General features: G+C 39.7%; 1 protein-coding gene across 5 annotated transcripts in view; it reads left to right on the top strand.

The window, feature by feature from the left end:
- Positions 1 to 23899, top strand: part of LOC122660064 (mRNA-capping enzyme-like) — a 79786-nt gene that overhangs the window by 7416 nt on the left and 48471 nt on the right. For all 5 annotated transcript variants that reach the window (XR_006332609.1, XM_043855235.1, XM_043855236.1 and 2 more), the window contains 4 exons: positions 5973 to 6111; positions 6827 to 6978; positions 20259 to 20342; positions 20438 to 20500. Coding sequence is in view for 4 of the 5 variants with exons in the window: in XM_043855235.1 (XP_043711170.1) it covers positions 5973 to 6111; positions 6827 to 6978; positions 20259 to 20342; positions 20438 to 20500 (438 nt within the window). In the remaining variant the exon portion in view is untranslated. The remainder of the gene's footprint in view (positions 1 to 5972; positions 6112 to 6826; positions 6979 to 20258; positions 20343 to 20437; positions 20501 to 23899) is intronic.

Raw genomic sequence — 23899 nt, forward strand, 5'->3', positions numbered from 1 at the left:
TGGGGGAAGTGGCTGGTTTGCACCCCATCATCCTTGTCTCTTTCAGAAGATCCAAGACAAATTTCCTTTGGCAAATATTGATTCCTTTCCTTGATCTAGATACTTCAATCCCCAAGAAGTATTTCAAGAGTCCAAGGTCTTTGATCTCAAACTGTTTAGCCAGATAAGGCTTCAATCTGTTTATCTCAGCAACATCATTCCCAGTTACCACTATGTCATCAACATAGACAATGAGGGCTGTAACTAAACCATTACACCTTCTGATAAACAAGGTGTGGTCAGCTCGACTCTGATAATACCCATTCGTTAGAATGGCTTGTCTAAATCTTTCAAACCAGGCCTTAGGGGACTGCTTGAGACCATAGAGAGCTTTCTTCAAGAGACACACTTTCCCTTCAGCTGAGGGACACTTAAAACCAGGTGGAGGCTGCATGTACACTTCTTCTGCTAAATCTCCATGAAGAAATGCATTCTTCACATCTAATTGGTACATTGGCCAATCTTTATTGGCTGTCGCTGAAAGAAGAACCCTGATTGAGTTATGCTTGGCTACAGGGGCAAAAGTCTCCTAGTAGTCAATGCTGTACACTTGACTATACCCTTTTGCAACCAGCCTAGCTTTGTACCTTTCCACTGTACCATCAGATTTATACTTGATTGTATAGACCCATCTGCATCCAACTGGAGTTCTCCCCCTGGGAAGATCAACAAGTGTCCAAGTATTGTTTTTCTCTAGAGCCACCATTTCCTCAGTCATTGCTTGCATCCATTTTGGATCGGATAAGGCCTCTGTGACATTTTTGGGAATGGAAGAAGACTCTAGGGCAGTGGAAAAAGCAATACCTGTAGGAGAAATGGAGTCATAGCAATGGGAAGATCTAATTTAGAAGGAGGGGAATTACCTGACTGAGGATGTGGATCCAAAGAGGGGTTTTGGCAGGGTTGCTTATACCATGGTTGCTTCCCTTTTCCCTTTAACAAGCATTCACCTGTTGTGAATACACCATCTTCTTTGAATCTTATTCCCTTGTATTCTGTTTTCCTGCTAGCATCACCACCACTACTAGCATCAATATCAACAACACCATCAACATTAGCATCATCAACAACATCCACTTCTTTGTACTTTCCAATATCAAATAGGAATGGGGAGGTGGAGGTAGGCAAGGGAGATAGGAAGGGAATGACATCAGTATTCTGTTCACTGCTAGTACTCTCCCCCTGAATAGAATGTTGAGGGGAAGAAAAATAAGGGATAGACTCAAAGAAGGTGACATCTTTGGAGAGAAGTCGCCTTCGGGAAGGAGGATGGTGGCACTTATGCCCTTTGGTTGAATCAGAGTAGCCCAAGAAGATGCACTTGAGAGCTTTGGGATCAAGCTTGGTACTGGCTGATTTGTTGATATGAACATAACAGACACAACCAAAGACTCTTGGAGTCAAGGAGAAAACTGAGGATTGAGGAGAAAGAAGAGCTAGGGGGGACTTGGAGCCAAGGAGAGGAGTTGGCATCCGATTAATAAGAAAGGCAGCGGTAAGAAGTGCATCAGACCAGAAAGTCTTAGGCACATGCATACCAAAGAGAAGACCACTGGTGACTTCTAGCAAATGGCGGTTTTTGCGCTTAGTCACCCCATTTTGCTGTGGGGTGTCAACACAAGCCAATTGATGGATGATGCCATTATCAGTAAAGAACTGTTGGAGCCCCCCATACATGTACTCACCCCCCTTATCAGACCTAACAAGTTGGATTCGAGTACCGAATTGAGTACGGATAAGTTGATAAAAATCCTTAAAGGCATCACAAACATCACTCTTTTGTTTCAACAAAACAGTCCAAGTAGACCGAGAATAGTCATCCACAAATGAAACAAAGTAACGAAATCCAGACAAAGAAGTAGTAGGGGAAGGCCCCCAAACATCAGTATGAACAAGAGAAAAAGGTGCAGTAGATCTATTACCACGATAAGGATAAGAAGTACGACAATGTTTAGCAAAAATACAAGATTCACACTGAAAAACATAAGATGAAGGGAAAGAAGTAAACAAGTGGGGTAACTGTCTCCTCATAACAACAAAAGTGGGATGACCCAAACGGTGATGCCAAAGCATTGCAGACTCCAAAGTACTACGGTCACTTTGACCACAAACATAAGCTGCAGCAGTAGATTGAGCAGGTAACCGTGGCTCAAGAAGGTAGAGTCCTCCTTTCTCAGTCCCACTGCCAATAACCCTCTTTGTCTCCAAATCCTGAAATACACAATAGGAAGGAAAGAAAGTAATACAACAATGTAAGGATTTGGTGGGATGACTCACGGATAATAGGTTAGTAGCAAAATCAGGAACATGAAGGACAGACTCAAGGGAAATAGAAGGAGTAACTGCACATTACCCTTACTAGAGACAGAAGAAAAGGAACCATCAGCAACCCTTACCTTGTCCTGGCCAGAGCAAATGGAGTAGGAATCAAAGTACTGTGACATACTAGTCATGTGATCAGAGGCTCCAGAGTCAATGATCCAGGTGGGTGTAGTAGAAGGAGCAGATGAGACCTGCAGAGCTGAGGCAGAAGTAGTAGATCCTCCAGAGGTAGAACCAGTAGCGGACCCTCCAAGGTGAGACATCAGCCGACGGAAAGCTGCAATATCATCCTGTGAGGGGGAATCAGGAGCCGGCTGGGGTCCAGGTGGGTCAGACTCAGATGTCACAGAGTGAGCCCGAGCTCCACCTCGCTTGCCTCCACGGGCACTAGATGAACCACCACGCATCCCAGGGGGTTGTCCATGTAGATCCCAACACCTGTCCTTTGTGTGTTCAAGCTTGCCACAATGATCACATTTGAATCGCTCACGGTGATCTCCACGAGGTGGCCCTTGGCCTTTTCCCCCACTTTTCCAGTCTCTGTGGGAACTAGAAATAAGAGCAGATCTCTTTGTGGATGGTGCAACATCCATAGTGGTTCTCCTGGTTTCCTCACTTTGCAAGTAGCTGCACATTTCATCCAGAGATGGAAAGGGATATCTGCCTAAGATTTGCAGGCGAAGAGGCTCATACTCTGGGTTAAGACCACCAAGCAAAATAAGGGTCCTTTCCTTTTCTTGGCTTCTGTAGACCTTTGCCTGATCATCAGAATTGGACAACTGGAGGTTGTTATAGTGATCATATTCCTCCCACAAGCTAATAACAGAGTTGTAGTACTCTGATATACTCCTATCACCCTGTTTCATATGGATGATCTTTTGGAGGATTTGATACACCTTTGTTGCATCTCCAACTCTGTCAAAAACTTTGGGGAAATTGTACCAGATATCTTTCGCAGTCTTCTTACTCATAAACCTCCTACCTATCTCAGGTTTCATGGAGAATATCAGCCAAGTCATAACAGTGAAGTTCTCAGTCTCCCACTTTCGATAGCCTGGATCAGTTGTAGCAGGAGCTGTGATAGACCCAATAATGTATCCCAACATTCCCCTACTGCGTAGGGACAACTTCACAGATCGGGACCAATCCAAGTAGTTGGTATTATCCAACTTCACAACAGAGATTTGGGTGTTGGAGTTATCAAAGGAAGCCATGGTTGGGAACCCATAGTACTAAATCTCGCGAAACCTCGATCGAGATTTCGAATATTTCGAAAATCTCGACCAGGGCAAAACGAAATGGTACCTCGAATAAAAAAAATACCAAATCTCGGTCGAGATTTCGATTATCTCGTGATATCTCTAGATATTGGTACATATCTCGTGAGATATCGAGATTCTCTTGTCAAAACACCTAGTACAAAAGGCAGAAACTCATTAGTCTCGATCGAAATTTCGACTGAGACTAACAAGGCTGCTCTTTTGTGGTTTGTTTCTTCTGTTTTCTTCAGTCTTCAAACTCTTTTTGTTGATTTGTGTACCGATCTTCGAATCTATGCCGGAACCACTTGGAGAACACAAGATTCAAACTTCTTAAGTTGTTAACTTGTTATTGACTTAATGTACTAAATATTATGACTTACGTTATGACTTATGAGTCATTCACTTTATGTTTCCAACTTCCAAGTCAATTTACATGTTTAAATTGCTTATTAATCATTAATTTATTATGTCCTCTAGAACTTAAAGTCTTAAACAATGTGTATGTATAATTAACTAAGTTATATATTAGGGTTCAACCATACATTGCCAATCAATGGTCCAAAACACCACTTTGGGTGACTATTTTTGCAATTTGAACATTTAAATGTGTTTATATAGCCTAAAATAGGGTTTCCATGAAGTTTAAGGCCTTAACTTGGCCTACAACCCGCCGAAATGACCTACTGAAACATACCCAAAAAATGCAAAATTTCGACCGAAATATTCGAAATTGCGGATATTTCGGTCAGCCCAAAACACCGAAACGAAACGAGTTTTCAAACTATTCAATCCAAGTAGTTGGTATTATCCAACTTCACAACAGAGATTTGGGTGTTGGGGTTATCAAAGGAAGCCATGGTTGGGAACCCACTACTCAGGCTGCTAGCTGTAGTAGGTCCACTGACTTCAGAATCTTGTCCAGACACAATAGACATAATAGGCAAACACTTCAACAATCAAAACAGTGTTTTTGCTCAAGTGGGGAGTATACTCAACCCAAACAAAGGAGGCAAACCAATACACAAATAAAGCTCAATCAACCAAATCACTAGGCTGAGACCAAGCCTAGAAAACAGCAGGCATACAGAGAGCAAAAAACAAGCATAACTCAAACCAAATCCTTCTAACAGCCAATGAACTTCAGTTCATAACACCTAACAAGTGTACCAAGATGCACACATTCCATTCTCAGCAACAAACAAGCATCCGATGCAGCAATCTTAAAAAAAAAGGTCAAACAAGAAGCAGAAACAGAGCTGCTAATACCTGTACAGCAGCAAAAAAGGCAGTAGCAGTCTTCCAATCTTCCACCTTCAAGAACAAGCTCTTAGGGCTTCAAAACAACACTCCCATACGACTTGAATGAGTCAAGTTCCAAGGCAAACCAAGCTGTCAAAGGCAGAATCGAACTTGAAATAGCCCACTGCTGGCGGAAAAAAACAGAGTTTGCTTCCAATGCTTCACAACAGTTGGGAGTTAAATACCCTTCCTCTCAACAACCAAGAGGTTAGGGGTCTGAGACAGCTTCCCTAGGCGATTCAAAAGCACTAGGTCTCACTCCAAGAGATGGAGCGAAGAAGGAGAACCAGGGCAAATGCTTCACAGGCTGGCGGTAGCTAGACAGGCATCTTCCAAAGCTTCAAAACACTTCAACAGCTCCTAAAACTCCCTCCATATGGACTTGGTTTGAAGAATACTACTCCCAAGACTGTAGGAAGTATAGTATCTCACATATACAGCCTCTAATGGAACCCCTTTTACATTTATAGGGTTCCAAAGAGAGGAGAAGACAACCACTGAGCTGAGCCGACTCTCAAACTAGAGATGCTAGCTCTGATACCAAGTTAAAGCTTCAATGGATCGATTTTAATGAAAGATTAAGGAGTTAACAGCAAGGAGGAAGGAGAAGGGAAGAAGAGAAGAAAAGTTGGGAGAGAATCAGTTGTGTGTTGAGAGATTCTCAACACACATATTACTTCATTAATAAACTCTTCTAAATTATCCAGGCATCCCTAGGGAGGTAAAAAGAAATAAAACAAGAACAAGAAAAATACAACTTGGTCATGTCTTCTAACTAGACAATGACAGAACTACCCATATACAAGATATTCTAACAACTCTAACACTAACATGAGATATACAAACACACTAACCCCTCATGCACAAAACTACCCCCAAAGGGTCCTATATCAGTGATATCTCATTCCACAATTGGATAGTTAACCTATTTACCTCCCCATATTTTTGTGCAATTGCATAATTGGAACAGTTGCAAAATTAAATTTCTTTTTCTTTATTAATTGTTGCCATTTCTGTGCTTTTTTGTTGATTTTGATCTTATTTCATTAGGAGCGTGAAGAACGACGCCAACGATTGAAAAGGGAATACCAAGATGAGGGCCCAAAACCCTCTTTACAGCAGCCTAAAATGGATCCTGTTGTTCCGACTAAAAGACCTAGATCTTATGACAGATACAAGCCTCCATCTGGTAGGTTTGTATTTTAATTGTTATTGGGAGATGTACCCATTCATATTCCTTTGTAATCCCATGATAAAATGGGGATTGATGAGTGATGCTTTCATGTTATTATTGTCTTCTGGAATACTTGATGGTTGATTCCATGTTGTTTTTTTTGGGCAGATTACTGAATATAGCTACACAGTATTCATGGTTGTGCTATATTTGTTGCAGATTTTCTCACCCAAGTTGAAACTGGTGGTTCTTGCTTAATTTTAGAATCTATGTGCATAGATAGGAGTGTGGGTGCCAGAATTTGATATTGACAGTTCTATATTTGCTTCCCCCCCTCACCTGAACTGATGGTTCTTGCTGTGGCATGTGAGATTCTATTTACATTGACAAGGGTGTGGGTGTGAGAATTGGACATGGGCACGAAGTTGCCCGACTTGACAAGCACCAAGGTGTACAATATAGGGACTTTGTACATTCTGTTGTCAATTAAAGGAACAAAATCGGAATTTAATTCCTAGAATTAATGGATTGTCAAAATTGGAGTTAAATTCCTAGTTGTAATGGATTATTTATTCAGTTGATTATGCTTCTGTTAGTGAACATAATCTTCTTCTTCATTGTTTAGCTTCTGTCATTTATTTCATATTTAAGTTATGAAGCTGGTCAACATTTCTCTCAATTTCTTTACCTACCTCAACTATAGTTTTACTCACATGTCATTATTTTACAGGTTGGGTGGATTGTCCTCCTTATGGGAAGTCCATAGATAACATAATCCCTTCTAAAGTTCCTCTTGGGGAGTCTTTCAATAGCTCTGTTGCTCCTGGTAAAAGATACTCCCTCAGACAAGTGGTTCATCTACAAACAGTGGCAGGCAGAGAGGTAATGATGCAGTGGCTCTAGAGTGGTTGGACCGATATGACTGGTTTTTGGAAATTCAATCCCAAGCAAAACCTGCCCAACCCGGGTTTTTGGACCAACAAGGGTTGGTAGGGTTTTTGGGTTTATTTTGTAATTTTTATTCTTTATTTTGGTATGTTTTACTTTGAGTAGGTTACGTAGGACGTAGAGTTCAATTCCATTTTAGTCTTAGAGTTTGAATAGGAGTGATTGTTCCTTTTGATTCCTTTCTTTATATATTTGGATGTAACCAATGAAGAGAATCAATTGAATGAACTTATTGAGTTGAGTTGCAGTACCGTGACTTATTGGAGTCGAGAGCTGACTGTGTGTGTGTTGCTTTCCCTCTTTCCCATCGATCTATTCCTTTCCTTCTATCAGGTATCTGCTTTTTATCGTATCTTTCTCTCTCTTTCCATGACCGTTTTCCTTGTTCTTCTTTGTTTCTCTGCCTGTCCTGCCTAGCATTACCCACAGCCAAATATATCCACTCATTGAACTCCCTTCTTGCCTTCTCCTTCTACGGTTTAAGGAAAATTTTCTTTACCCATGTGTGACTCAAACCCTAGAATATCACTCCCAAAATCCCCACCTGCTGAGATTGAAGACGGAACATTAGGTGGTTCTACAGGTTACCTCCAACCTTATTTTCAGTCCTTCGGTATCATCCTGGTGATTGCCGTTGTTATCTCTGTTGGAGTATAATCAAATGGTCTTCCCCTCATCGAACTACCCCTAAAATCTTGGCGCCAACAGAAAGATCCCACAGAGTTCTCTCCTTCGATGAAATCTGGTTTCCGCCTCTAAGTTTTGTCTGGAGGTAGGAGATATCTCCACCCCCCTTTCTCAATATCGTATTTCCCTTTAGTCTTTATTACCTAAATTACCCCTTCCCTTTATCCTTAATTCACTTATGTCCTTTACTTTTGATTTCAATTTTATCCCTATTTAATAAATGCTATTTCCCTTTGTGTCATTAGCCTTTTTATTTACCGAGTGACCCCTTGATGGATCTGGTTAACTACCAGATTGTCACTCCCCCTTACAAACCTAGGAATATTTATTGTTTGCTATTACACTCTTAAATTGAGTTTGCTATTATTTTGGGCCCACAGCGAACCCAAATGGTTTTCGAACCCCATGATCGCATCAATTGGTATCAGATCTGAATATCCTCCTCCATGCCTTGAATCATGGTGGCAATAGTGAGTTTTTCCAACAACTTAACTCCTAGAAAGATGAATAAGGGAAGGTATTGCCAACGTCACAGATCGTGTAGATATCCTCAACTCAACAGTCAGTTCCCTCCAGACTATGATGGCATTCATGCTAGCTTCTATTGACTAACTGTTGTCTTTAGATAAAGTAAAGACTTCCATTCAATCTGGGGATTCTTCCAACTCCATCTTAGATGGCCTCTTCTCATGTTGCACCACCACTGCTGCTGCCATATCATACACCACTACCGTCCACACTTTGCACAATCACCACCTCCAACATATTGGGTTGGCCGACATTTTGATGATGCTCGCTATGGAGCTGAAAGAGGAGCCAAATTAGATGTCCTTGATTTCTTCAAGGATAACAACCAGAGCAATACTTGGACTGGGTTCACAGTTTGACGGTATTCTTCAGATGGTACGGGTTGACTAAGACCGGGAAGATTCTATTTGTTGAGGCCAAACTGAATGGCACAACTTGAGTCTGGCGGATCAAGTACCAACAGCAGAATCAAACTCAAGGCATTGGGTTAGTCCCTATTTGGGCTGAGATGAGCGAAGCCATGAACCAGAGATTCCGGCCTACCAACTACAAGCAGTGCATGCACCTAAAAAGTTCTCACAGTTGAGACATGACAAAATAACAGTAGTATGTCTGTATCTGGCCAGATTTTAGCCACTCGATATGATTTTGAGTGGGATGGTAGGGTGTTTTGGGTTTATTTTGTTATGTTTTACTTTGAGTAGGTTACCTACGTGATGGAGTTCAATTCCATTTTAGGTTTGCGTTTAAATAGGATTCATTGTTCACTTTTATGTCCTTTTTCTTGATATATATATATATATATGGATGTAACCAATGAAGATAATGAATTGAATGAACTTATTGAGTTGAGTTACAGTATGTGACTTATTGGAGTCGAGAGCAGACACAGTGTGTTGCTGTTAGCTAACCATTCCCCATCGATCTATTTCTTTCCCTCTATCAGGTAACTACATTCCATCTTCTTCTCTCTCTTTTCCGTTACTGTTTTCCTTTTGTTTTTTGTCTCTCTTCCTGTCCTTCCCTAGCGTTACCCATAGCTAACCATAATTGAACTCCCTTCTTTCCTTCTCTCTCCTTCTACGGCTTAGGGAGAATCTTCCTTGCCCATATGCGACCCCAAACCCTAGAATATCACTCCCAAAACCCCCACCTGCTGTGAGATCGAACAAGGAACATTCACTGGTTCTACATGTTACTGCCAGCCCTAGTTTCAGTCTTCCGATGTCATCCTGGTGATTGTCGTTTGGATCTCTGTTGGAGTGTAATCAAGTACTCTTCTTCTCATCGAACTACCCCTTAAACCTCGGCACCAACATAGAACCCACGAAGGAGTTCTCTCCTTTGAAGAAATCTGGTTTCTGCCTCAGTTGTGTCTGGAGGTAGGATGCCTCCTGGAGGTAGGAGCCAACCTTCTCCCCTTTTCTTGATATCTTGATTCCCTTCAGTCTTTATTACCTAATTTACCCCTCCTCGTTATCCCTATTTCCTTTATATCCTTTATTTACTTTTGATTCCAAGTTTATCCCTATTCAATAAAATTACCAGATTGCCACTCCCCCTTATAAGCCTAGGAATATATACTTTTTTGCCACCACTCTCTTAAATTGCATTTTCTATTTCTATTATTCTATTGGGCCCACAGTGAACCCAAACAGGGTTTTCGAACTTGGGATCACATCAGGTAAGTAAACCGCAGTTCGAGAACTCGTATCTCGGTACCAACTCGGTCCTTGGAAAACCGAGTCGAGTCAAGATCTCGCCGAGTTGGTGCATTTTTCTTTTCGACTCGAAGCCTCAACTCGGTTGGTTTTAGACCTAGTTTGGGTCTGAAACTTTGTATTCAGCCTATTTTAGGCCATTTAAATACAATGACACTATCAGATTTTGCAAAAACAAAGTCCAAATATGAGTTTCACTTCGGACCATAGGTTGGTAGGCGTCGAGGGCGACGACATACTAAAATACCCTACTCTACACATAATTTAATAATAGAAAGCAATCAAAACATTCAATTAATGTAAAACAACTTTGATAAGCATTAGAAATCTTAAAGTGTACAATACATTAATCTTTAAACAAATGTTACATAAAATGTGATATGTTAATGTAATCAACTCCAACCATATCGATATAGAGTTCCCATGTCATAGTGTTGCTGTAGTTTTGCACATAGTTTGCCAAAGCACTCATATAAGTGTTGTCATTACCTTATTCCAACTCCCTTATCCTAGGGTATAGAAGAGGCGAAGGCGGTTGGGTTGAGGCGTTAGATCCACTGCTACTGTCATATTGAGGCATGTATGGGTATGGCTGGTTTAGGACTGGGAATATGGGCCCAAAACCAGACCCAGTGTTTTGATTGTCAAACTCATGTGTTGACTGCCCAAACTGACCATAGCCACTATATTCGGAACCGGTGCTCTCCTGGCCATAATTATAGTCATGATGAGGCTGAGATGAATGCCACGATTGTCGCTCACTAGTAGTATCTATACTCATGCTTTCGAAACTTGCAAACATGTGTTCATACTCATGTCATCATCCTGAGCCTATGATTGTTGCGACCCTTTTTTCTCTTGTATGTAGCGTGGCTACCAAGGTCTCGATCTTGTGTGGTATGCGTAAACTTAGACTCGTGTGACGCAGAGGGTCCGCCTGCGTTCCTACCTCATGCTGGTACTGCTCGCGCATCCCCTCATGACAATCATCATAATAACCATCACTTTGCATGCCACCACCACCACCAGCAGGGTCATCACCATCACCACCACCACCATCATCATCATCATCATCAGCAGCAGCACTTCCTATTGCAGCCTTAAAAGGTCTCAGTGACTCTAAATGTGCACGCCCCTCTTGCGACAGTCATCAACATTTGTACCGGTTATGGACGCAATGGTGGGGTCGGGCCTACCCCCAAGTTGATCCATATCTGGTGTACCACGGTTCCTCACCCGCTGGAATAGGGGATCCTCATCATCATCAGAGTGCTCCTGGAAAATGTTGGCTAGTTCGATGGGTTCTTTATCATTGGTGTCCATTCCTTCACATATGTGGCTCATCCTTAATCTCATATTGTAATGCACATACACCAGATCTCCAGTCATTTGCTACCCAATCTGTTCCGCCTCTTTGAGTGGATCAATGAGAATGTACTCCAATTGCGCTTGCATCCAGAGGATGAACAAGTTTGTGAGAGCACTCTCACTGCTATCTTCCTCAGGTTGGGTGAACTTGTACCATAAAGCACCCATCAGTCGGCTGCATAACAAATATAGAATATTAAGAATATGTACATTCTAAAGGGATAAAATTATAATTCATAAATGTAATGTCATGCCATCTACCAGGGTTTGACTTTTGTCTACCCTCTACTGCAACTTTTCGACTGAAATTTGCTGAGGCCTCTCTGAAGTTTTGGATCTGTTTTCATTTCAAATTTCAAACATTGTTAGTGGCATTAATTAGTATTTACTACTTAGTAATTACATTCCTGTACTTACTACCAAAGTACCAAGTCCCATACTCTCACCTCATCATTGCACTCAGCCTGTGTCTTGGCATTGGGCTCCAACTTCTCAATAACATTTTGAACCACCACTAACAACTCTGTCTAGCCCAAGATTATGTGAGTATTGATACTTTGGATTCAGATAGTATGCTGGTAAACTGGAAACCAAGAATAAAACTTGTTAGTGACTTAATGCTTTTGAGTTTGAATATGTAAATGTAAAAACTCATATAAAGTGTAAAGTACGTTGAGTGTTGAATTCACTAGCTGTATGCAATGGATGACTCAAGTGCTTCTCCCACCGCGCATCAATGATGTTAGTGTATGACCTTGCACTTCGGGGTATCACAGCTCTGACCATTTCCTTCATCTTCTGAAGAGCAGCATAAATATGGGGCAAGGTAGGCTTCTTCTCTGTATCAACCATCCTTAGTACTGCCACTACTGGCTTTAATATGGCAACAACTTTATGCAGGTCCTTCCAGAATTGGTCACTTGCAATGGTATGTTGTGCTGCCCTCCCTTCTTCTGAATTAGACCCATTCCAACCAAACCACTGTTCACTTGCAAACATAGACCTCAGACCTATCACCTTCGTCTGAAAGCTCTTCAATGCAATGTAATTGGTGGCAAATCGAGAGACACCAGACCTTACTAAATCGTCGTTGCATTTTTCCCTCAACATGGCTAAAGCATAACCATGGTTATGTATACAAAAGTGGTCACTTGTTTTGCCCTATTGACCACACTTGCCACCAAAGTTTTCTTCCTCATGTCTTTCAATATTAAATCAATGGAATGTGCTGCACATGGAGTCCAAAAGAGGCGGATTCTCTTACTCTTCTTGTTCATCAACTTCTCTCCAGTCTTTTTAAACTTAGAACCCTTATCCCTCACAATTTGGATAACGTTCTTTGGTCCTATCTCATCCACCACTAGCTTCAGTTCCTTATACAAGTATAATGCATCCTTTACATGCTTTGATGCATCGACAGACTTCAAGAATACTGTCTTCCCATTGCAACTCACCATGAAATTGATAATGGACTGTCTAGTAGTCCAGTCCAACCATCAACCATAAGGGTAACCCCATACATCTCCCACCTTGGGTTCAGACCCTCAATGTACTCTTTTAGCTCCTTTACCTTCTGAGGCAAATATACATTATATAAGTCATATGGTGAAGGCCCCTTCCATTCTGGGCCAACCCTCCCTGCAGCGTCAAGGAATGCATGATAGTATGTTCCGGAATGCCATTCTATAACATGAATTTGCTTAAGGCTTTCCGTGCTTCGTCTTGTTTACCACCAAACACTTGCGGGATGGTTGGCTGGTAGGCATCATGCTGCCTAAAAATAAATGGATCTTGCTAAAAAATGGGATCTGGGGAATGTGCTCGTGGTCGGGTTGGGGGCCGTGGGATCTGTCTTGTGCCAGTGCTTCTCCTCCTCTCATCTTGTTGCACTGGCGCTCCACCAGCTCCTCTTGCCTGCTCATATCTTCTTATATTTGTATAATGCAAAATTCGTCTACTCTCTTCCAAAGTCTGCTGTTAAATTCTCCACTCAGCCTTTGATTCAAACTCACTAGGTTTATGTTTATATTCAGTATCATCTCCTCCATGGATCTCTACACCAGGCCTCTCTAACACTGCCTCATCAAACTCGGTTTTTTGTCTTTCCCTCTCAGCTTTCTTTGCTCGTCCTCCACTCAAGTGTTGGGCATAGCCACTATCACTCGGCTCGGAATATTTCAGCATGAGGCAACGTCCTTACTTGTACCAGCCAAATGTTGTTTTAACCTAGTGGCTCCTCCAGATAGCAACTTTCCACAATAGTTACACTTGTACTTTTTCTTATCCACGGACATCGGGATTCCATGTTGCCGTGCTATATCCCCCATTGTGTACGAAAGTCTTACTTTTTACATTGTTACATAAAAAAGCATATATTAGTAACTATTAAAGACTTAAAGTAATGTATTAAAGACTTAAAGTATTGTATTTCATAACTATTAAACATAATGTTAAGCTACTGGAACAATCAAATAGCTATCTCTTATTTATCCCCTAACCCTAGTATTTATTTTTTAATTAAAAATAAAATTTAGAATTTTTATTAAAAATATTTATACCTTAAAGTATAAAATATTATAATGTAATGATTTATTTGACACCATTTGAAGTTGGACATTATGTACATATGTTGTGCATAATTTTCCAACAAAAACAGGTATTTTTCCTTAATATTATATATATTTTTTATAATTTCAATAATATATTTATTAATTCTGAAAAATAAAATAAATTTTTTAATGGGTGAAAAAATAAAATGACTCCATGAGGTTGTAGAGCATCCAAAGTTGTCCAACATACATGAAAATCACTTCCAAACAATCACTATTCATCCTATTTTTTTCAATTTCTTTTTTTAAAAAAATAAATGTTTTTTTTTGCAGAAAATATAATAAAAAAAATAATAACAGAAAAAAATTCGGACACCATCAAGTGATAGATCGTCCAAAGTTGTGTAACATATCTGAAAATGACATGAATCTGCCAAAGATTGAACAATTTAAAAAAAAAAAAAAGATTTGGGAAAAAATAGTTTACCTTTGAAAAATCCTTCAAATTTGTGATGAATCTTGCAAAAGTGGAGTTGAATCTTCAAATGTGCAGCTGAATCATAGTTCAAGGCTTGAAATCCATCCAAAAAATGAAATAACAAAGTAGTTTTGGGAAGAAGAAAGAATTTTTGGGGTTTTGGACAGAAATTGCCGAGATATGGTGAGTTCTATCGAGTTAGGTGGGTTATTTAAGTGGTACATGGGTAAACATATGGGCCGAAACCGAGATCGAACCGAGATCCGAGATCGCGAGATCTCGGCGAGATATTGCACTTTTATGTACCGTATTCCATCTCGTCTCGGTTTCTTAGAAAACCGAGAAACTCGCCGAGATCTCGCAGAGTCGAGACGAGTTTTAGAACTATGAGTAAAACTTGTAAGTTTTCTGCTATTGTATATTCAAAATGCTTTTCTTTGCATGCAAAAGCAATCTCGCTTCTTATGTTTGCTGCCAAATAGGAGACTAGTCACTAATCATTCACTTTGTGACTCATGATGTCACACTTTCTAGTGTGCATGTACTTAAGTCTTAGCGGCATCTTAAACTATGTTAGTGCTGCATTTCTTGACTTTTTCTACAGCTGTACTGATGATGCAGGCAGATCTACAAAACCTGTGGGTAATGAGCTTGCTCACCATGGACAAAGCTGGGGTTTTACCATCAAGACTTGGAAGAAACCATTCCCTGAACTTTAACCTGAAGAACTAGGCCATTCCTCCCAAAATATGATGTTTAAAATGGTTTATAAACAGCTACATGAGTTGACTTGACTGTTACTAGGATTCTTAACTTGATTCTGATTACAATCTTAGCAACTCCCAAAAGTTCTTAGCCACTTCCCTAAAGATAGTAATCTTGTCAGATTGACACTCCTTCAGAATGTTGGCCAAGACTTTCTAAATATGGCTCGGAAGTGTGAGATGATGGTCGCATGGAAAAGTTAGCTCAATTACCTTTCAAACAACTCCAAAATCACGCATAACAAAAAAGTTTTGACCATTCCAAATTAAGCCTAATAAATGTGATGGCAATAACCAATTTCCTGTAATACAATGCCCCAAACGCCAAAACCGATCCAATGGTTTATCGATCATAGGGAATTATCTCTCTAGGATGCTCTCGCATTATGAATGAAATCAAAGAAGAGATCAGTGCAATTAGGGAAGATTAAATACAGATTGAGTCATCTGACCATCATATTTGATGAAGAATGGTAGCAGAAGTTAATAAATGAAATTTCTGACTAGAATAAGAAGTAGATTAGTATAAATTGAATGAAATTGATAGAAGAAATGGTGAAATAGGAGGGAGAAAGTGAGGATGTCGATAGGTGTTGGGAGGAAAGAAAATAGAAGATTGCAACAAATAGGTGAGAATATTGTAGGGGAGAGAAGCGTATGGCCATGGCAGAATTTGATGAGAGAGAGACCTGTTGAACAGTTTCAGCCCCTTGTTGAACAATCGATGGGACTAGGCAACCATGCATTCAAAACGATTTAAAAAACTCAAAATCCCGTTAGCTAGTAGTAACACATCAAGATTGATATATTACATCAAAGACAATATCTAATCTAGATAGAAACTCCCACTAACATCCATATTGACTAAGGGCTCTTAATATAAAAATTAACTCAAACTGTTTGAATTAAAACTGACTGCATGTTTTTTTTTTTGTTTGGGGGGGGGGGTGTTGATGTACTCGTTCCTACATGTTAGGCCTCAATGTGATGCAAAGGAATACTCTCACAATCAGAATGGAAGAAAAGATATGGATTCGCGCAATTTAAGAATATAAGTACTTGGAAGTAATTAGAATAAGTATCCCATAAATGATCAAAATTGCAGTATCCCATTTGGTGATGGTGTTGATCAGATATAAATGGGTGGGCGACTGATGATAAGTAGTTTAATAGAGATTTTTTTTTACCAGTAACGATAATCTTAATTGCAAAGCAACCTAAGGCGTTTGATATGTGTGAAAGCACTGAGGTTGTCTCCTGAGGTTGAGTGGTTTAGAGCTTAGATAGAAAGGAGGATGATGGGTTTCTAGTAGCCCATCATGTATCATCAAGCGGCACAAAGCATAGGGGCACAACCATAGTTGTCGCGGCGACGAGGCGACCCAAGGCGTTGGAGGGGCACCTAGGCGATGAGGTGCCCGCCTAGCATTCAGTATATGACTATATGTAATATAGCAATGATAATTTTTATAACTATGTTTATATGCAACATAGAAGTCATATTAATGCAATATGGTATAATTATGCTAGTAATGACCTAATATGAGAAAATCAACATATGATAAACGAAGCATAAGATATAATATAAGCATATTCATAAAAAAACAAAACAATAAATATAAATCAATGTAAACTCGTGAAGTGTCAACAAGCCCAAGAAAGAGCATGAATGATGTAGATTTCCTACGACTTGGTTGGTTGGATCTTGGTCGGTTTGGTTCATTAAACCAGTTCTTTGACTCAAACCAAACCATGTGTGGGATTCATGAAAATCTAGATTTTTGGGCCAGTTGGTATCTTGCGGCTTCTTTTTCAGGAATATTATCTCCAGCCACAAGTTTCCTATTTTTTAGCGAACTAAAATTTCCATCTTTATATCCTGTGTATGAAGGAATTAGAGCTCCTTAAACCCAGTTGAAGACAGATTTGGCAGGATATAAAGTAGCTTATCTTCGCCCAAATATGCTCCTTGCGTGGAAGATTATTGTAGGGCCCAGCTTAGGGATACTTGTAGGTTACTCCTGATTTTTAGGATCTCATTAAATTGTAGATGTGTTCTTAATTTAGTAGTTATTTCAGTCTTTTATTGTAATCAGGTTACTATATAAAACCTGCGTTGGAATTAGGAAGTTTCTATTTCTTTGTTCTCTTACATATTATATAAAAAGAGGAAAAGGGGGTTTCAGCCATGAACAGTTTGAGTTATGAATAAATTTAGCTTTACCTCTTTGGGTCGGTGTTGATGTAGCTCCAGCCCTATTGTGGTGAAGCAGTAGGATGGGATTGGTGGTGAATCCATTCCTGTAGCCCAAGTGGTGAAGCCTTGGTCATATCTCTTTTTATTTCTTCTTTCATATGTTTAAAAAAAAAAAGAAGAGAAATGTGTTAGAAAAATTCTGTTATCAGTATTGGTCTATATATGATCCTATTGCAATTGATCTCCCACTGGTTCGAGAAAAAAGGACTCTACATTACTAAATGCCTAGGTGACTCCTTGACAATTATCGGCACAACAACACATAACACAAGCCCCTTGCACTTACCAGGGATCGAACACCTGACCTCCTGACTCTAATACCATGTTTCAACTGCTTATCCCAAAAGCTCGAGCTGTTAATTAAGGGCTACAATATCATAGTTCTAAATCTCGCTGAGATCTCCGCGAAATCTCGTAAACACTTGAGAAACTCGAGCTTGTTGAGACAAAATATAGTCCGAAATATCAAACATGCATTAACTCGACCGAAATTATGGTGAGATTTCGACACTTTTGTACCGTCTCGCTGAGATGGTACAAAGTGCCTTATAAAAAGACACAAACTCGACCAGATTTCAAAATTTCAAAGTAAACTTGACAGAGAAGGGGGAAAGCCTTGGTTCTTGTTTTTTTGCCACATCATTACTCCATACTACTGGGATACACTACTGGGGGTTGCCACATCACTACGAAGAGATCGACCATGAGTGGACTCAATCCAGCACGTCATAGTTCATATCAGTAGGCAGTCACATACTCATAGTATTGTATTGTTGAGACTTGGGAGTTGGGATGTGGAAGACTCGGGTAATAAGGTGTCTATAACTTATGTATTGTTCACTGTACTTGGGTTGGGTGTCTATGTAATATGTATTGTTCACACTTCACTGTACATTATAGTTTGCAGTAGAAACTTTAAGTCTTCAACTATTTCTTAAATAATCATTCAATATTATGCGTGTTCATCCATTATTGCATAATTTAATTGTTTTACTTGCCAATTATGTCTCATAGCACTCAAACAATGTGTAGAATAGACAATTTTATATTAATGGTTCGACGTTTACTGCCAACCAAGGATGCAAATCCAAAACACCAAATTGGCTCTTTTTTTTTACACTCTGAAGATTGAAATATGTTTATTAAACCCAAAACAAGTTCCCCTTAAAGTTTCGGAGCCAACTGTGACATCCACCACCCCCCCCCCCAAAAAAAAAAAAAAAAAAAAAAAAAAAACTCGCCAAGATCTCAGCCGTCTCGACCTCGACACCAAGTCGAGACGTGTTTTCGAACTATGGCTACAATAATGTATATCAACACACAACAACAAAAACTAAAGAATAGCAGTACAGAAATCAATGTAACAGAATAAAACCAGTAAAGCAAAACAGAATCATAGAAAATAGAAACTATAGAATGCACAGGGTGTGCAGTTCTTACCTTTTTGCAGGAGAAGAAAAAGAAATAGAAGAACAGAAAGAACTGACCCAAAACAGGGAAAGAAAGAAGAAAATATAAGATGATAATTGATTCAGGAGTCCCACCTGAGTCACAGACTTGACATCCCACAAAAGTCCTCCCTTGGACTCCGCCAAATCTCACCAGAATCTGCTGCATCCCAGTGTAAAAAGTGTTGTATCTCACAGAATCAAAGCCAAAGCTTCTATTAATCTTCAAAATCGTTGTGTTTGCTCTAGCCTTTACATCTTATGTGTAGAACTAAACTGACCAGATAAGGCAGCAAACAGAATTAGAAACGATCCCTAAAATAGAAATAAACCAAAAATGAAACTGACCTAAACAAGACTGGATTTATAGTGACCTAATCTAGCCCAACTATTATAATATTAGTTCAAGAAAATAAAGAAATAAAATCCAAACACAGTCTGATGTGAGCAGTTACACATGAATAATAGCACGTGAGTAGTAATGCGTGAAAAATAACTCATGCCAAATTTGAACCAGCGAACTGGTTCAGAATCAAACCAGACCAAACCAAACTGCAGGAAAGTCTTTTCTTCCTCTTCTTTCTGGCTGAATACTGCATTAGAGAAAAGAACGTACGCCTGCTGTGATTGTCAAGCCATGGTTCGCTCATTCTCAAACAGTAATGTACAGAACTGTTCCATTATATGACAAATGAACTCTTTAGACTGATATGTAGCACACTTCCTGGCTTTATTATGACTTATTCTTTCAAATTGGAATTCTAAATGGAAACACTATTTAATTAATAATTGATATTAATCCTAAATTGACTCGAAAAAATCCTGCTTGATTTCATCAAAACTTCATCAAATTGGAACTCAAGATCGAATCAACTATTGGTAACCTTTAAGCAGAAAAGGCCTTCAACTAGGATTCCTCTTGCCACTTTAAAAAAATCTGAATTAAAGGGACTGAAAGGAGTGGCTCATGTATGGGACCACTTGCTTTACTAAGCTACGAAAAGATTCCTCCGGTTGGGCATAAGTCTGACCTGCATCGTAATGCTTTCTTCTTTTTCACTTTAAGGGCTTTTCCATGAATCCTGTTAAATTCACTCCACTACTTTTCCAAAATTAAATTTCATTATGTGTTTTGCAATCTCTTATTTTCATTTCCTTTGGTGTCAAGTTTTTGTGGTATATTAAGAAATCTTAGTTGCTTGTAGGAATTATAGAAACTTTACTGACAAATGATGCCACCAAGATTTGTTAGCCCCTGTCTTTGTAAAAATATGTCTATGTTTTTGTTAACAGTTTGGTTTTTCTTGTAAGGCTTCTTAGTCATTTCAATGTTATTAGTTATCCTCTTCACTTTGAGATTTTACATCTCCGTTCTGTACTTCTGTTAACCTTGCCTCTATTATGCTTTCTGCAGCTTGGTCTAGTGATTGATCTGACAAACACCACTCGATACTATTCACCGGCAGATTTTAAGAAACAAGGTATTAAGCATGTTAAGGTGAGGATAAAGCGTTCTACAGATCTGCTCCTAATTTTTCTTTTTAAATCTGATCATTGTAACTGAATAAGGTCATAAAATTTGTTCTCATGTAGATTGCATGCAAAGGAAGGGATTCTGTGCCTGATAATGAGAGTGTAAATAACTTTGTGTATGAGGTGAGACTCTTTGGTCCTTGTTCTTTTATCTATGATTTTAATCCATAATTTAGCCTTTGTCTGGAAGGAGCAAGAACATGGCAAAGGCTCCAACCAACGTCTGAAATTAGCCTTGGCACATTTACTTGACCTGCACCAGCAGTTGACCACCTGAAATTGGGTGGTGACTCCTCTTTGCAATTTGCTAAAACATGGAAAGATCTCTTTCACTAGCTATGGTGCCCACTTGACCAGGTTGTTTTATGCAAATTTACCTAGTTCGGGGTAAATACTAGAAAGCATTATACATTATAGGTTATACTTGAAGACATCCTTAGACTTTAATGCAGGCAAGGGATCAAAAGACCAAATTAGGTTTGTGGATAATGGACTCAAGGGAATTTGAAGTAGAAAACTTAAACGGAACTTGAACAAGGTGTAATAGTCGAGAAAGGAAGAAAATAGCATAATGAATGAAGGGATTAATAGAAGAAAATATGCAGCAAGCTAGAAAGGCAAACGGGCAATAAGAATACCACGTCACTGGGCCAATTCCCTGTGAAAACAGCAATGAGGAAGGAGAAATCACCCATGATTCTTACTTCGTACCAAAAAACTACACTCTAATGTTCAGTCTTATTAACTCAACACACCAAGTCCATTGTTACCTCCCTTTTCAGAGAATAGTTCGGTTCATACGATATCAGATGCAATCCTTAACAGGCGTATGGTTTAACAGGGCAACCAATCTGATGAAAAGGTCTTAATTTAGTGGCAAGGAACTCATATTGAACATGCTAAATGTGAACGTTATAAATCTTTGAAGGAGCATTATCTTGATGTTCACATTGAGGACACGTTGAATTCCAAGATGAAGGAAAGATAAAAACCTCTCTATTCCATTGTACAAACCTGATTTACAAATACACGTGGTAGTGATGCAGGACAATCTCATAAATGGGCTTATTTTACTGAGAATAAGCCTTGGGTTGGGTTCTAAATGTCCTGAGCCATTGGTCCACTGGGATTTGATTGTAATTGGCCACATTAATGGGCCTAGAATAAGAGTAGAGTTAGGAATACATGATTTACTAGTTAGTTAAGTTGGAGTCAGAGTCCTAGTGTCTCAAGTATGAATCATATTTGAAGTGCTAGAGTTATTAGGAAATCTGGTTGGATTTATTTTATGGTTTATGTTATGCTTTTAGAGTCCTGGTAATGCAATCTTAAAATCCAGATTATGGATCTCAGATGCAAGCAGGGCCAATGATCAGATCATGTGATTAAATCTGAGATAAAGGAAGCAATTGTGTTGCTATTGAAAGAATTCAGATCGATAGGAGGGGAGGACGGAGAGATGAGATTGATCTTCTTGTGGAGAAGAAGAGAAGGGTGAGAGAAGAGAGAGGAGAGAGAGAGGGAAGAGAGAGGAAATTGTTGCGGGGGGGGGGGGAGAGGAGAGAGTAGAGAGATCAGGAGGGGATGGGGAGCTGTCACGCATTAATTTTCAAAATAGAATTTTAATCCATTCAAAAATTTCCTTGGGGAATTGGGTTTACAATATTTAAACAAGAATAAACCAGAATTTTGGCAAGCTCGATTAGATCTTTACACCCTCCATACCCATGTGTATGTCATATGTGACACATCTTCAGTCTCATATTATAATGCAGATACACCAATTGCTCCAATCGTTCATAACCCAAGTGGTTCCAGCTCTTGGAGTGGATGAGTGAGAATGTACTCTAGTTGCTTATATCTAGAGGCGGAACATGTCTGAGAAAGCACCTTTATTGCTATCTTTCTCAAGTTGGCTGCATCACTCCCATTGAGCACCCACCAGTCACCTACGTTAAAGTATTAAGATTATTCATGTTAAGCGATTGTACTGTGTACATATGTATACGAATGGATTGAATGGAGACAAAACGACAAAAAATGTAGTGGGCCTACTAGGAGCTGTGGTTTCTCGACCAGACTTTGTGGCTGCCCAACCGAAAGTCTCAAAAGTGTCCCTGAAGGTCTTTATCTATGCTCATTTCAAACATTGGTAATGTTTATTTTAATGCAAAGTCGAGTAATTACATTCCTTCTGAATACTTGACAAACTACGGAGTGTTGTCTCAATCTTGCACCTCGACTATATAGTTGGATTTGGCTCCAACTTGGCGACCACATTGGTGTAGATCCCACGACTGGCCAGAAGAAGAAGAAGAAGAAGAACCAGCCCATCAAACCAGTCCTGGGCCAGAACTGGACCAGCTCGAGCCAGCCCAGCTGGCCTTCTAGAAGACCCAAGTTGCAGCCCCACGATTTTGACTAGACTAGTCTTTGACCAGTCAAATCCCCAGCTGCTAGTTTCTAATTTATTTAGTTTCTATTTTAGTGTCCTTTCTTTTTGTTTTAGAAGGCTGGATTATAAAGCCTCAGTAGTTTCTAATTCTAGTTAGTGTCTATTTTCAATAAGTTGCCATTGACACTATTTGCTAGGTTTTAGTACTTTCTATTTCCAGTTAGTTTCTATTCTTCTACCTTCTATTTTGTAAGCTTGCCTAAGCTATTAATAGTCTCCCTATTGTAAGGAAGGATCACAATTGAATAATAGAATTTTGAGGCCATGATTGTCATCGGTTATGGGAGAACATTCCCTGTTCAACAGCTGGGGCAGCTGTGGGTGAGAGACCCAGGGCTGAGAAAGCCCATCCCTACCCCCTTTATCTTGTTCTCTTATTTTCTCTTACTCTACTCGATCTCCCCTTGTGCTGCTGTTACTTGTGTCTGTAACAATTACTGCTGGAGAGCCTCTTGAAGACCAGAATCAAACTTCCAATCAAACCCAGATCTATTGCTGCTGTATCCAACTTAAAGAAGGCCCTGCACACCCCGCGACTCCGCTATTCTACCCAGTTTCTCCATCAACTTCAGGTTCTAATAACTCTGCTACAAGGCTTCTGAATTAGCAGAGGCTTGGAGGGTTGAATAGGCTACAACCTTCTAATTTTGACTCCATCTCATATCTCAGTTGTTAGCCATCAGAATAGGCTGAGATTTGGAGCACAGATCCTTCACACCTCCTGCTCCACCCGATCCTTGTTGTGGTTCCTATCTCCTACTGCTGCTGCCTCTGCAACTCTTCACTTGAGCTAGGGTTTTGACCTCTTTAAGACCTGCTGCTGTGTCTATTTTATTTTCCCTGTTTGAACAACCAAGGTTCTCTCTATTACAGCCTTTGTTTTGAGCCTTCTATTTGTTGCCGTTACTTCTGAAACCCTACTTTGATTCTCAGATTTATTTGATTGTTTCCTCCTACCTAACTTTGAATCTCTTTACTGGAGTTTATTGGAGTTTGAGGACTATTATTGGGACAGTCTGCTGCATCTATCAGTACTTGATCCATTCCAAGTCAACGCTTATATTGGT

The sequence above is a fragment of the Telopea speciosissima genome, chromosome 4 (genome assembly GCF_018873765.1).
Source record: "Telopea speciosissima isolate NSW1024214 ecotype Mountain lineage chromosome 4, Tspe_v1, whole genome shotgun sequence".
Lineage (NCBI taxonomy): Eukaryota > Viridiplantae > Streptophyta > Magnoliopsida > Proteales > Proteaceae > Telopea > Telopea speciosissima.